The sequence below is a fragment of the Megalobrama amblycephala genome, linkage group LG1, assembly GCF_018812025.1.
Source record: "Megalobrama amblycephala isolate DHTTF-2021 linkage group LG1, ASM1881202v1, whole genome shotgun sequence".
In the NCBI taxonomy this organism is placed as follows: Eukaryota; Metazoa; Chordata; class Actinopteri; order Cypriniformes; family Xenocyprididae; genus Megalobrama; species Megalobrama amblycephala.
In genome coordinates, this window is record NC_063044.1 from 11880930 (window position 1) to 11894925 (window position 13996).

At 39.4% G+C, this 13996-nt stretch overlaps 1 protein-coding gene across 1 annotated transcript in view; it reads left to right on the top strand.

The window, feature by feature from the left end:
* LOC125263092 (BAH and coiled-coil domain-containing protein 1) overlaps window positions 1-12244 on the top strand; it is a 100710-nt gene extending 88466 nt beyond the window's left edge. The window contains 9 exon segments of the mRNA XM_048181961.1: window positions 449-566; window positions 3385-3460; window positions 6592-6700; window positions 6839-6949; window positions 7372-7494; window positions 7675-8637; window positions 8640-8887; window positions 9590-9826; window positions 10170-12244. Of these exon segments, the coding sequence (XP_048037918.1) occupies window positions 449-566; window positions 3385-3460; window positions 6592-6700; window positions 6839-6949; window positions 7372-7494; window positions 7675-8637; window positions 8640-8887; window positions 9590-9826; window positions 10170-10379 (2195 nt within the window). The 3' untranslated portion in view covers window positions 10380-12244.
* The last annotated feature ends 1752 nt before the right edge of the window (window positions 12245-13996 follow it).

Sequence of the window (13996 nt, forward strand, 5' to 3'; positions counted from 1 at the left end):
AAATATCATGTAATCACGGATCATGTCAGTTATTATTGCTCCATCTGCCATTTTTGGCTATTGTTCTTGCTTGCTTACCTAGTCTGATGATTCAGCTGTGCACATCCAGACGTCCTGCCCTTGTCTAATGCCTTGAACATGGGCTGGCATATGCAAATATTGGGGTCATACATATTAATGATCCCAACTGTTACGTAACAGTCGGTGTTATGTTGAGATTTGCCTGTTCTTCAGAGGTCTTTTAAACAAATCAAATTTACATAAGAAGGAGGAAACAATGGTGTTTGAGACTCGCTGTATGTCATTTCCATGTACTGAACTCTTATTTAACTATGCCAAGGTAAATTAAATTTTTAATTTAGGGCACCTTTAATTCAAATCATTGAGGACTCTGGGCCGGGGCATTTGCGAAATGAGCATAACAGAGTTGATGCTTTTCATCTTGCAGCTCCTCCGAACTGTGTTCTGACTAAAGAGCTTCTGACCGATGGACTCAAGGTTCTGATCTCCAAAGAAGATGAACTACTGTATGCTGCCCGTGTGCAAACTCTGGAGTCACCTGATGTGTAAGTGTATAACTCACAAAAAAAACATATTTACTGCATATTTTGCTGTTTTGTCTGTTTTCAGACTTTTCATATTTAGATTTTGGGGGAAATCTGACATGAAATGACATGAAATATTAAATTGAGTTTAACTTATTATATAAGAAGAGAGTAAGGAGTGATATAAGAGGCATTGAACAAGTGTAGAAAACTGCTTGCCTGGGACAATGGTCAGATATACTATTTAACATCATATTAGGGCTTTGCGATTAATTATAATTGATTTTTAATTTCAATTTTGGCTTCAAAATTGATTATCAAAACAAGATAATCGAGGTAAAGTGATTATTGTGCAATTGCCGCATTGCGTCCCGCGTGCCTTCCTTTCCTTCACAGTGGTGCGCTTTCATTCCTTCCTAAGCCAAAATTAACATCCAAATCAGCCAAATAAGTGAGTGCTGTAAAAAAACAGACTTCTGTTGCTAAACTGCAGGACGTGCTTGATATTAAACAGGGTTATTAAAAGTGCATTAAGCCACAAAAGAGACACTGTTCCCCAGACGGCTTTTTGTGTGCGCGCTCCAAATTGGAGCCGTACGCGGATAAGCAAATGGGCTTTGGATTTGTACCTAAACACGTACACACAAAAAATGTCAAAATGCCTTTTTGGAAATAGGCAAAATGCCTAATTCTTTTCTGAATACCACTGTTAGTACATCTTCCCGAAAAACTTAAAACACTGCTTATTAAATTTATATTTTTGTTCTGTTCTCTTGTATTTATTTCTTCTTTTTTGTTTGTAATTAGTTTCTATGTTCTTATTGTATAGCTGAGTGTTTACTTGTCTTCTGTAACTCTTTTGTGAGGACTATTTTGTTACATTAGTTAATCTAGTATTAGTTTTTGATAAAGTATCGATAGTTGTGAAATTTCACTGATGTTTAAAATGACTCGTATCGTGAAATAAGACTTCATATCATCTAGCCAGGGGTGCACATAAGTAGTACGCAGATATGCATGCGTGGTTAAAAAGAAACGATGTGCGCCAGAAAACATGGGGGTAAGAGCTTTTGATTACATTTTTGAGGATCGGTTCACAGGGACACGTTTACTTACTGAAGTAGGATTTTTCTCTAATTATTAGATTTTTCTTTAATTATTAGATGTGCAACGGATTGTACGGTTAAGGTTCAACGGTTCGGCACGCATGTGATTCGCGGATTAACTGCTAAATTTAACCATCATAGAGTGAAAGTTTTTTCTCGCCAGTTGACACATTAAAACGATTTTAAAAGCGGATGAAGAGGCGAAAACCGTGACTCGTGAGCTGTTGTGTGTGCGCACAGCCTCACACCGCCAAAACGTGCGCACACAGAGATAGGAAGAGACAGTTGGACACTGAATTAATTCCTCTTTCGCATTTACTTGTGCTTGAACAGACACATACACACAAAATTATGTCAAAATATGGCAAGTATTCTCTTGGTTATGTCAAGTGAACAGTTGAGAAAGAAACCAGATGTGTGTCAGTTATTCGGTCCGTGCTTTCCTTCTTAAAGTGACAGCAGCCTAATATTCTTGCTGTCTGTGTCATTAATGTTAGAGACGCGCATTTAGGACTGCGCATGCGCATTAGCTTAATCCAGCGTGAAAAATACCGTTTTTTTGGTGTTTTTTTTGTCAAGATTCTAGCATTTAGAAACAAAATTTATGAGACAGTTGTTGTCAGATTTCATTGGTGATTTTAAAAATGAAATGTAATCGAAAGCTTGACAAACAGCTTTGGAGAATTTTATGTTTCCCCATTCAAAGAGATAAGAGCTACACTTAAATGCCCGAGAGGCGTTTCAAAGATAGCATCCAAGTGAAATGACTTGTTTTAAAGGGACTTTGATATTCCACTCCAAAATCAAAATTCACTCATAATTTACTCATTTTAAATGATGAACCATCACATCCATCCAACTGTCATACATGGGTTCATGAGAGCACAGTGAAGCGCAACGTCAGCACATTGTGAAGCGTGATGTAAGAATGTTGTGAAACTCAAAAAAAAAAAAGGTGATGCTGAAGCACAGAGGATGTCACTTCTTGTATGTTTCACAATGTTGACGTCAAACGAGAACTCATGAACCTGCATTTGACAGTTGGTCGGAAGCGATATGGTTTATAGGTGAAAAATAAAAACACCTATCGTTTTGTAAGACACTGATTCATCAACTGGTGTCTTATGGATTACCGTCATGTTCACTTTGTGTGGTTTCTGAACTGTGAGGGTCCCGTCAACTTGCATTGTATGGTATCACAAAGGTAGATTATTTTTCTAAAAATCTCTGTTTGTGTTCCACAGAAGAAAATCATATACATTTGTAATAAATGATGAGAGAATTTTAATTTTTCGGGTGAAGAATCCCTTTAACCATTACAATCAAGTGTTCACCACAGCCGTGTAATAAACTAAAATATTTACTTGTGAGGGGTGAAGGATGTGTAGTAGGTTACTTTGTGAATAACAGGTGCACATTCTGTGTGTGCCTCTTTACAGAATGTATTGCACCTATTGTAAACTCCTGTTGCTGTTTTGATTAACGTTACTTCACTACCACAGTTAAATGAGCAATGATCATCACCCACTAGTTTCCCACAGTCCTTAGTTGGTTGCACTAGTCAGCCTGCAACATCACTTCCTCTAAGTCCTCTGTTCAGCAGTAGAAGTGTTGCTTAAGAGAATCAGTCACAGCCAATGAAAGTGAGCTTTCCGAAGGAGTTTGACATGGACGGCCAAGCATTACACACAGCGCTGAAAATAACTCCTTTGTACTTTCTGCTCTCTCTCCAGCTACAGTATTGTTATCGACAGGGAGAGAGGAAACCGACCCAGAATCTACTCCCTGGAGCAGCTCTTGCAGGAAGCCGTGAGTTTCCCACTTACAGCAAACAAACCTGCCTACGCTCTGAGCTTTGGCCTCTCAGGACCCACGCACATCACCACATCCTCCAAAATCCCCTCTTCCATTAAAGAACTGCCCAGAACAATATCCTCTTTCCTGAGATCCCTATACACAACACAATTTCCTAAAGTCCTATTTCCTGCACACCTTTTGCTTTAGTTTTGTTCACACCCTCTCACCTACATGTACACACATTAACACTAGGGGTGTAATGGTTCAAATTACTCACAGATTGGTTTTTATCGCAGTTTTAGGGTCACTGTTTTGGTACGGTATGTGCTGTGATTAGAGAAAAAAGGACTATAAATTATTCAAATAAAATCATTTTTAAAGTTACAAAAGCTATTCAGTCAAGAGCAGTGAGTGATTTCCATGTCTTTTAATTGTTTGATTAACATTAAAAACACAGACAGCAGGAATATTAGGCTGCTGTCACTTTAAGACATAATGCACGAATCCAGTACACCGATACTGTACACATGCGTGGTCTTTCACAACCGTTTACTTTCAGTTAAGACTTAACCTACTATGTTTGTTAGGATACTCACCAAAACGGGCACGTTGACATCATTTTTGTGTGAATTTCTCCATTCAAGCACAAGACTTATCAAAGAACTCAATATTTGCCTGCTGTCTGAGTGCGTGCTTCAAATGAGTGCTCTTTCACGTCGTCTTGCGCTTGAATGTTTAAATTGGCCAGGCTTAAATGAGCTTAGTTGCTGTTCGGGTCTCACCTGCGCTTGTGCGATATCAACATCCGGGTGATGATGGTGTAAATGACTGGTCATATTATATTGAACAAAGTTTAGGGGAAGCCAGAATGCGTATCAATCAACAGAAACATATATTAGCCTAACTCTGCGCATTATTTTCAACAAACCATATTATAATGGATATGCGTTGTCAGATTGCAAGTGCATGCCGAACCGTGGGTGGAGAACTGTTCAATTTTTTTTTTTTTTTTTTAACAGAGAACCGTTACACCCCTAATTAACACACAGACTCTTCTTGACACTTTCCATAAATACGATACACTTTGATGACCTATTACTTATTCTTTCTAAAAGCTTAATAGGGACAAATGCCATGTTTTTGGTGCTGTATGAATTTAGATTTTGTATAATAGAAAAGTAGCTAGTTAAATACATCAAATAATGCCCCAAATTACGTCCAACTTACATTAAATTCATTGCAATAAAAGTCTAACTAAACTCATTCCATTTTTCTTAACCTTTACAACTATTGTTGTTGACAATTTTCATTATCATTACATATTACCTTTTATGTTTATTTATAGACAATCACACAAAAAAAACTGAATAACAGGCTGCAACTATTGCAAACCTCATACAGCATTAAAATAAATTTACTGAACATTTGTTGGTTTTATTCTGTTAATGGAAAGTACATCCTGTTTAAAATGGTTGAGGAGCATCAGTCACTATTTTGCCGCCAAACCACAATCACATCCACCTCCTCTAGACACCTGCACACAGCACATCTTTATTCAGTGAGCACTGGGCCTTTCCAGCACCTTCATATCTTTTTATCACAACATATGAAATCCCACAGCAAACCTCAAAAATATGCCAGCAGGGCAAATTGACATTTCCCTCAACAGCCACCAGTATAAGTGGCTGTACTCTCAGGATGCGTTTGTGCATTTCAAATGCCCATATTATTGTTGGTGAATGTAGACAGGCAGAGAACTGGTTTTCACACTGTCTTCACCATTTTGCGCCATGAGCATTGCGTTTTAACACTGTTCCTCAAAAAATTAAAATTCTTACTCTTGTCCCAAACCCATATGACTTTACCTGACCAGATGTGGGAAACATGTTTGAAAACAGTCATAGCCTATTTCATGGATGACTGGCATTAAGACTGCTGTTTCTGAATGCAAAGGATGCATTGTGTGCGCACACCCATGAGGAGCACTGTTCTTCCTCAACGTTAGTTTCACAGGTTACAACAACATTGTAGCTTATCTAAGCCAATGGACTCTAATTATATAGTGTAAACCACAGTACATTCTTGGCGTCTGTTCAGTTTTGCTTGTAACCTGTTTCCTTCTTGTTCCTGTGTTTGTGTTAGGAGAGATCAGTGGTGTTGACTCACTTGTTTTCCACATTTCCAATAACATCCTGCACAAGGATCAGTAGCACTGACACAAAACATTGACTTAGTACATGTATTCATTTACTAGATAGACTAGTGTTTGACCCATAGTTTTTTTTTTTTTTGTGGCCATTGGCGATGTCTAGAGAGCAGGGTCGCCCATAAATATACAATGATAAAATGGATAGATACTGTCCTGTAACCTGATTAGTCAGTGTACCTGCCATGCTAAAACAATTGATGTTAGAAAATTAGACATACAAAAAAAATTGAAGCTGAAATTTAGCATTTACGTAGTATTTAGTAGATTTTGAAACTGAAAACATTTGTTAATTAATCAGCCAAGTTACTCTATATTGAACTCTTCATCAATAGTGTACTGTATCAACTCTACTCAAAAATGTCCTATTGTTACTGCTTTATTCTAAACAGTTCATATCTCTATTTTCTATTCAACACACAGAAAACACACACACACACACTTGTGTTATTCAGCTGTTTCATTGTGTAAACGGTCTACAGCAGCTGTCTCTAATTACACTGAACTTCCACTTTCCAGAGTGTTCCAATGCTCCATGTACCTTTGACACCAATCTACACGCACAACCTTCCAGCTTCACATCCCATCAGTCAGAGAGTGCCTGTTGCCATAGCAACAGTAAATTAAAGAAACCTGAAAGGGGCTCGAGCTGAATGGAGGGATCTGGGCGCTCTGTTAGACAGAGAAACGCTGCAAACCTGCAATCACAGTCGCACCATTCACACACTCCTCATTATTACTCAGCAAGTTAGTGTTTACCGCACCTCCGCTTCCGTGGCTTTCAGCCCTAACATGCTGGCATGAGATAAGTGCTGCTTTCATAAGGGCCTCACTGATTGACTTCTGTGTGTGTGTCATTTATCATCTTGGGAGTCCAAAACCACTTTCAATGGCATTGCCTGACAGAAGTTTGTTCCTGTGTGTGTGTGTGTGTTAGGTACTGGACGTACGCCCTGACACTGAGACTGTGCTAACAGAAGGGACTAGAGTGTGTGCTTACTGGAGTGAGCGCTCACGTTGTCTTTATCCGGGATATGTGCGAAGGGGTGAGACACACAGAGACACGTTTTTTTCCCTGTCATTAGAATCATCTCAAATAATATTTGTTTTTTAACCCATCCAAAGGTTAACAAACTAATGAAAAGTGATTCAATTACATTAACCTAGTTCTGGTGGTCTTCTAGGTGGTGATGAGTGTAAACCTGGTGGGGTTATGGTGGAGTTTGATGATGGAGATAGAGGGTGGATCTCTCTCTCTAATATTCGCTTCCTTCCTCCTGGATATCAAATCCAATGTAGGTCCCACTTTGCATTTTATAGTTTTACCTCACTAGACATTCTAATTAGAATAGGTCATTAGCTCTATTTTAAAATCTAGTGAGTGGCTTCCACCAGTTGAACAGCACCAAACCTACTCTAAATAGCAAAAATTGAACAAGTTATTGATTTAAAACCATTTAGGCAGCAACCTTGTGGCCAAAACCTGTAGTCCCTCTGGCCTTAGAAGCTTCTTCCTATTAATTGTCCCACTCTCTACAATGAGCCAACTCCAAAACTAAAGAATAAAAATAACAATACTAGTGGTACAATACAAGTATTATAGGCTGAGCCTAGGATTTGGAACAGAGCATCTGTCACACTGACTTGACATACTGTATATTTGATATACTTTGTAATAATCTTTAAAGGTCAATAGAAAAATTATTTGCTCTTTCAGGTGCTGAGTCGAGTCCTGTGCTTGTCCCTGAGGGGCAGCTTGGCAAAAATAGCTATATGCAAGAAAGCAGGATGGCAAGAACAGACAGATACAAAGCTCAGGATAAGCCAGTCAGAAGACCAGGTATGACTCTCTGCCTTTTATTTCTCCAATAAACCACCAGAAATCGCTTTGCCTCAAAATCTAGTGAGTTGCCTATATAGACAACTTTCCAAATGTGCCTATGATGCCCATAAAAGTTGTCTAAGACTCTGTGAATGTTGATCAACCTAAGGTTTACTGTAAACATTTATTTCCTTACAGGGAGACCTAAAGGTTCAGGGCTAAAGAAGTCTCTTTTAGACAGTGTAGCCAAGAGCTCAGCATCTGCTTTGACATGGCCATCAGTGGCTGCACCCAGGAAGAGAATGCCTGTTAACTTTTTCCAGCTCAATGGCTCAGCTTCGAAGAAGGCCTTGAAAGGCAGAGTGGCAGAAACATCCTCTCGACCTTCAGTATCCATGACGACACCAACCAAAGGCCTCTTTAGCAGTAGCTCTTTTGAGGTAGACTCCTTCAGCAGCATAGCTAATGGTTATTCATCCTTTGGGAGCCAAACTTCTGGGATTTCACTAGAGGGCAAGAACACCTCTTATGGTCAAAAGAAGAGAATTGAGGAGCCAACACCACCTCGGGGCAAGAAAGCAGAATTTCTAGTCAAATTGGACCATGAAGGTGTAACATCTCCAAAGACCAAGAACAGTAAGGCTCTCCTGTTGCTGGGAGCCTCAGGATTTGGCTCCAATGGTGTAGGTGGTCTTCCCAGGGCAGAGGCTTATTCACACCCAGTTTTGCTGGTCAAGGACAACAGGAAAGGTGATGGCTCACGAGCAGAGCTCCTGCTGAAAGGGACATCAGTCCAGAGGAAGCCTTCACCTTCAATGCCCATGAGTGAGTATGGAGACTTGAACATTGTCTGCCACAGAGACTGCCACAGCTCTTACTCAGACATGGATGAGGAAGAGGAAGAGGTGAAGAGGAGGACAGGTAGTGCTGCACTTGCTTCTGCCTCTGGAGGTTTGAGAACAGCTGGCCAATTTCTCTCACGCATCTCAGTCTCCTCATCTTCCTCAGGTTCTTCCAGCTCCTCCAGTTCTGGCTCTCTTTCGAGTTCCAGTCTGTGCTCTTCTGAAAATGACTCATCTTACAGCTCAGAGGATGAGGAAAGCTCCACGCTGCTACTCCAGAGCTGCCTGACCCCCCACCATTCATTGCTCCAGACCCCTGAACCCCTGTGGGACCCCCACGGCACACCTTTGTGGCCAAAGCTGTGGCCGTGTCCACTGCCAAAGAAGGGCATAGCAACCACAGTGCTAGCAGCAAGCTACTGAAGAGGAAAGAGTTTCCTAGTTCACTCTCCAAGACCTCTAAAGATCTAGTTAAGAGGCAACGGCTTCTAGCAGACCAAACTAAGCCCAGACTGTCACCCATCCTGCCATCAAGACAGCTGTGGAGGTGGTCAGGAAGCCCCACACAAGTGAGTCATTGTTGAAAAGATAACCGCTTTTATCCCAGCTTTGTTAATCTATCCCAGTTTAATGTGCAGAGTCCAACTTCAGGTCAGGCATTCACAAATCTACATCCTAAAGAGTGTAAACACTAACTTTGTAGGGCTTTCAAAACATTGCTCTAAGTCAGGGGTTCCCAACCATGTTCCTGGAGCCCCCCCAACACTGCATGTTTTGAATGTCTCCTTAATCAAACACACCTGATGTCATCAGCTCATTAGTAATGAATCCAAGACCTGAAATGGGTGTGTCAGACAAAGGAGACATGCAAAATGTGTAGTGTTGGGGGCACTCCAGGAACCTGGCTGGGAGCCCCTGCTTTAAGTTGTTTTGTCATGTCAATGTCTGGCTCAACTAAGCATGCATTGGTATCATTTTTTTGAGGTCTGAGAATAGAGGCTTGTGGTTTGGTACTTTGGTACCATTTTAGTTATCAATGCCAATATGGTGCATCCCTATGCTTAACCAATGATGTGAGTTTCTAACCAGTGACTACATTTAATAAGCTGTTTAGTGGGTGGTTAACTATAGTGCAAACAATAACAGATGGGCCTGGCTGGAAACAGCCTTTATTTTTGTTCTCATTCGCATAAACTTGACCTTTTAAGCAAACAAAATAATTGTTGTGTACAAACATATGCAAAACTCTGAAGCTCTCTTTATTACATTAGCGACGTGGACGTAAGGGAAAGGCACGGAAGCTTTTCTTCAAGGCCATAGTACGTGGCAAGGACGTGGTGCGGGTAGGAGACTGTGCTGTGTTCCTTTCTACTGGGCAGCCTCATCTACCATTGATCGGCCGCATTGAGAGTTTCTGGGAATCGTGGCAGAGCAGTATGGTCGTGAAGGTCAAGTGGTTCTATCACCCTGAAGAGACCAAGCTAGGCAAGAGACATCGTGATGGCAAAGTAAGTATCTAGATACATGGAAGCCATTCAGTCATGATGGACTTTTAGAAGATGCTATAAACATTAGAAGTTTTGACAATGAGTACTGAAACATTGGTATGTAGGGCTGCCCCCGATTAGCCATTAGTCGACATACTGTAATTACCACAAGGACCCGCCATTAATGATCTGTCCCTCATAGACTGCGTGACTTTGCCACTTCCTATGGAGTTTCTGCAATTAACCAATTAATAAAATTTTGGTTGACTGATGTTTAGTTGACTATTAAGGGCAGCCTTAGTATTTAGACAATGCTAGCAGGTAATGCGAGTTGTTAAAGGAAATAATTTTTCATTTTCCCTAGCATGCCTTGTACCAGTCATGCCATGAGGATGAAAATGACGTCCAGACAATCTCTCATAAGTGCCAGGTGGTCACACGTGAGGAGTATGAGCGATTGACCCGCAACAGGAAGTCCGATGGGAGCTATCATGACCTGTACTACCTGGCCGGCACCTACGACCCCACGAGTGGGCAGCTGCTCACTGCAGACGGGATGTCCATACTCTGTTAGCACTGGACTTGCATGTCTGCGTATACTACTGAGTTGTCTTTGGTCCAAAGTCAGAGATGCTGCATTGCAAGTAAGAAGCCGGGGTGCACTGGACGCTCTGACAGAGGACCAGGAGGTAGACTACCACCGTCATACCCACAAACCGTCTACTCTGGGAAGATATCTGCATGATCCTCCTAGCGATACCTTAGAGTAGATGCAGTTTTTCCATGGTCCTAATTCTCTTCTGAGGTTATCTAATGGACATATTGTGGATATAATTTTCTATGAAACGTTTATCTGATCTTAGATCACCAAAGCAAAACTCTTGGTTTGGAGAACATGGCGGATGACTGTGAAGACTTGAGCCATGTTGTAGGCGGTGGCGGTGTTGAGCGCTCTCCGCACGTCACTTTCATGATTCCAGGGATATTTAAGTACATATAAGTAATATATATATATATATATATATATATATATATATATATATATATATATATATATATATATATATATATATATATAATTTCATGTATGTATATATAGGGAATTATTTCCTATCAAGCCATACACTTCAGTACCTCTTAACATGTCTTTTTATTCAGGTGTATATTGTACAGGACAGGTTGCTTGTGTTTTTTTTTTTCTTTTTGTGTGTGTGTGTTATTTTTGTTGCTGTCTATATGTAAATATTCAAAGCTATTTTATATAAGTGTAATGTACAGAGGCTTATCTTGCCATGTTTCGATTGATTTATTTTTGTATAAGTGGGTGATCTAGTAGTTGTTGATTTCTGTGAGAGGGTGAACTGATGATGTATGCATTGCACTGCACATGGCCTGCTGATACAGTGAGAGAGGAGGCATCCCTGCCCTGTTCTTCTCTTTCAGGGAGAGAGGTTACATGGGACGCCATCCTTTTATCGGCTGCACTTTGGGCATTTGTTCCTCTAATGTCTTACTCCAGTTTGTTGTTGCTTATGTTTGCAGACTCAACACTTTAATGTTAAAACAAAGGGAAACAAGTATTGAAACTTTAAAATCGTTCTACAGATTTTATTATGAGTAGTAATTTGACACGAGTGATTGAATTTAATCATGTGAGTCTACAAATAAGGAGAGTAAAAGGGTGAATCTCATAAAGAAATGTCCAGGCCATAATTCACTTCAAAATCATAAAGAAATTCTTTGCTTTGCATAAACTGATGCAGTTTAAACCCCCAAACTCTCATTGCTGTAATGTGGGGAAATTGTCATTCCCATAAATTTAATACATTCATAAAAATCAGAAGGTCTGCCTGGACACAATGATTTGTTTGTTCCTGACCGAATTTGTGAGATTCACCTAAAACACTGGTATATAATACCAGAAGAACCTGAAAAAGAATTCCGACATGTGTTATTACTGTATCTGATGCATTTCTTTTGTTTTCAAATGCATCCTGCACTGTATTTACATATTTCTTTGCTCATTTTTAAATTTAGCACCCATCAAAAGGGGTATTTCTGTTAACGGTGAAATACACCTGATTCTTTATCTTAGAATCCCAGGGTCAGGGCACTAAAAGCAAGGGATTGTTCGAGCACTAGGCACAGCTGGAGTTCGTAGAGAAGTTGGCGTACAGTCAGACTGTACTCCATGCACTCGTTTTTCACTGTGAGGGACAATCGCATTCATGCATGAAGGAGCATCCACTGTTTGAAAGGCTCACACAATCACAGCATTCTTCTTTTGTGCCAAAAATGGTCGTTTCCGATTATGCAATCTTCACTGTATTGTTCAAGTATTATATATGTATTTTTTTTTTTAAGTTGTTTTATCATTAGTGTTTATTTATTGTCAGTGTTACTGTTTTATTACAAAACCAATGGATCATGATGAAAATGTCTTATTTGCCGCAATCTATTTGACCCAAAAGTGTGGCACTAATGTGCATGCGGCTTGAGCTACAGTCAGACCTTCACCTCTTGTCACCCCATTAACAACTGCTCCAGCCCTGCAGGGGAAGTGACGCCGTTCACTGACCCCTCTGTTTCCTGACCGTTTACCCCATCCTTTTAGATTTACAAATGGACTACCAGAATGTCCCCATGGTCATGATTGGCCTTGCAATTTGCTTATTGCAGAGAGCCCGAAAGGAAAGCATATATGAGGCTATATTTAGAATAGCATACTTCTCGTACTGCTGAAGTATATAGTATGTATGCTGTGCACAGAATGCATATTTTCTGTATGTACAGAATACTTGGATGACCTACAGTACCAGATTTGCCAAAATGTGCAGTAGAGCACGGAATACTGTATCCCACAATACAGTGCACTCAAATTGACCAGTGTGATGTCTGAACCAGAAGCACATCATTTGATCAGAAAGCCAAATGTAAATTACATACAAAATTGGATTTTTATTTTCAATAATTGCTGCATTAAACAAGCACTTGTTATTTTCAAAAAAATGGTAAGCAGTAAACAGTATACACTTTACTATGGAAGCTTGTTTCCGCCACTGAATAATAAAAAAAATTATTAAAAAATGTTTTTTTTTTTTTTCTTTGAATTGCGAGTTTATATCTCGCAATTCGGACTTTATCTTGCAATTGTGAGGTTATATTTTGTAATTCTGACTTTTTTTCTTGCAATTCTGACTTGCAGAATTGCAAGTTTGTATTTCCCAATTCGGACTATATATCTCGCAATTCTGACTTTATATCTTGCAATTTCGACTATAGCTCACAATTCTGACTTTTTTCTCACACTTGCGAGTTTATACCTCGCAGTTCTTACTTTTTTGCAATTGCTTGATATAAAGTCCAATTATGAGGAGAAAAAGACTTGACTTTTCTTAGAATTTCAAGTTTGTCTCTCAATTCAGACTTTATAACACGCGATTACGACTTTACATCTTGCAATTCTGACTTTTCTCACAATTCTTTTGTGACTTTTTTTCAGAATTGCAAGTTTGTATCTTGCAATTGTGAATATATCTTGCAATTCTGTTTATACCTTACAATTTGGATTTTTTTTTTTTTCTCACAATTCTGACTTTTTTTCTCAGAATTGTAATTTGTATCTCGCAATTGCGAGTTTATATCACGCAATTATGACTTTATAACGTAATTATGACTTTATGGCTCACAATTCTGACTGCATATCTCACAATTGTGAGTTTTTTCTTATAATTGCGAGATGTAAACTCGCAATTGCAAGAAAAAAAAAGTCAGAATTGTGAGATAAAAAGTCACAATTACCCTTTTTACTTTTTATTCAGTGGCGGAAAAAAGCTTCCATACTTTACCCTGTTTACTAAGTACAAAGCTGATATTCCATTCTGAATATAGCCTGGGCTTATGACTTGTTCCCCATTAATAGCTTGACATCATAAAACTAGTATAATTGATATGTATTAGGATTTGATTAGATTTGTTTATTTAAAAAAACTAAAAAAAAACTCTTGTAATCAGAGGAAGGTTTATATAAAATTGTCGTGTGTGTGTGCAAGTATGTGTGCCTTTTTTGTACTCTGCCTTTATGTTTGACTGTTTTGACACAAGAGGGCACTGGATAGAGTTGTGAATGTACTTAGCATACGTTAAGCATGCATATTATCTAAGGACCTGTCTGTAAGTCACACAGCTCTA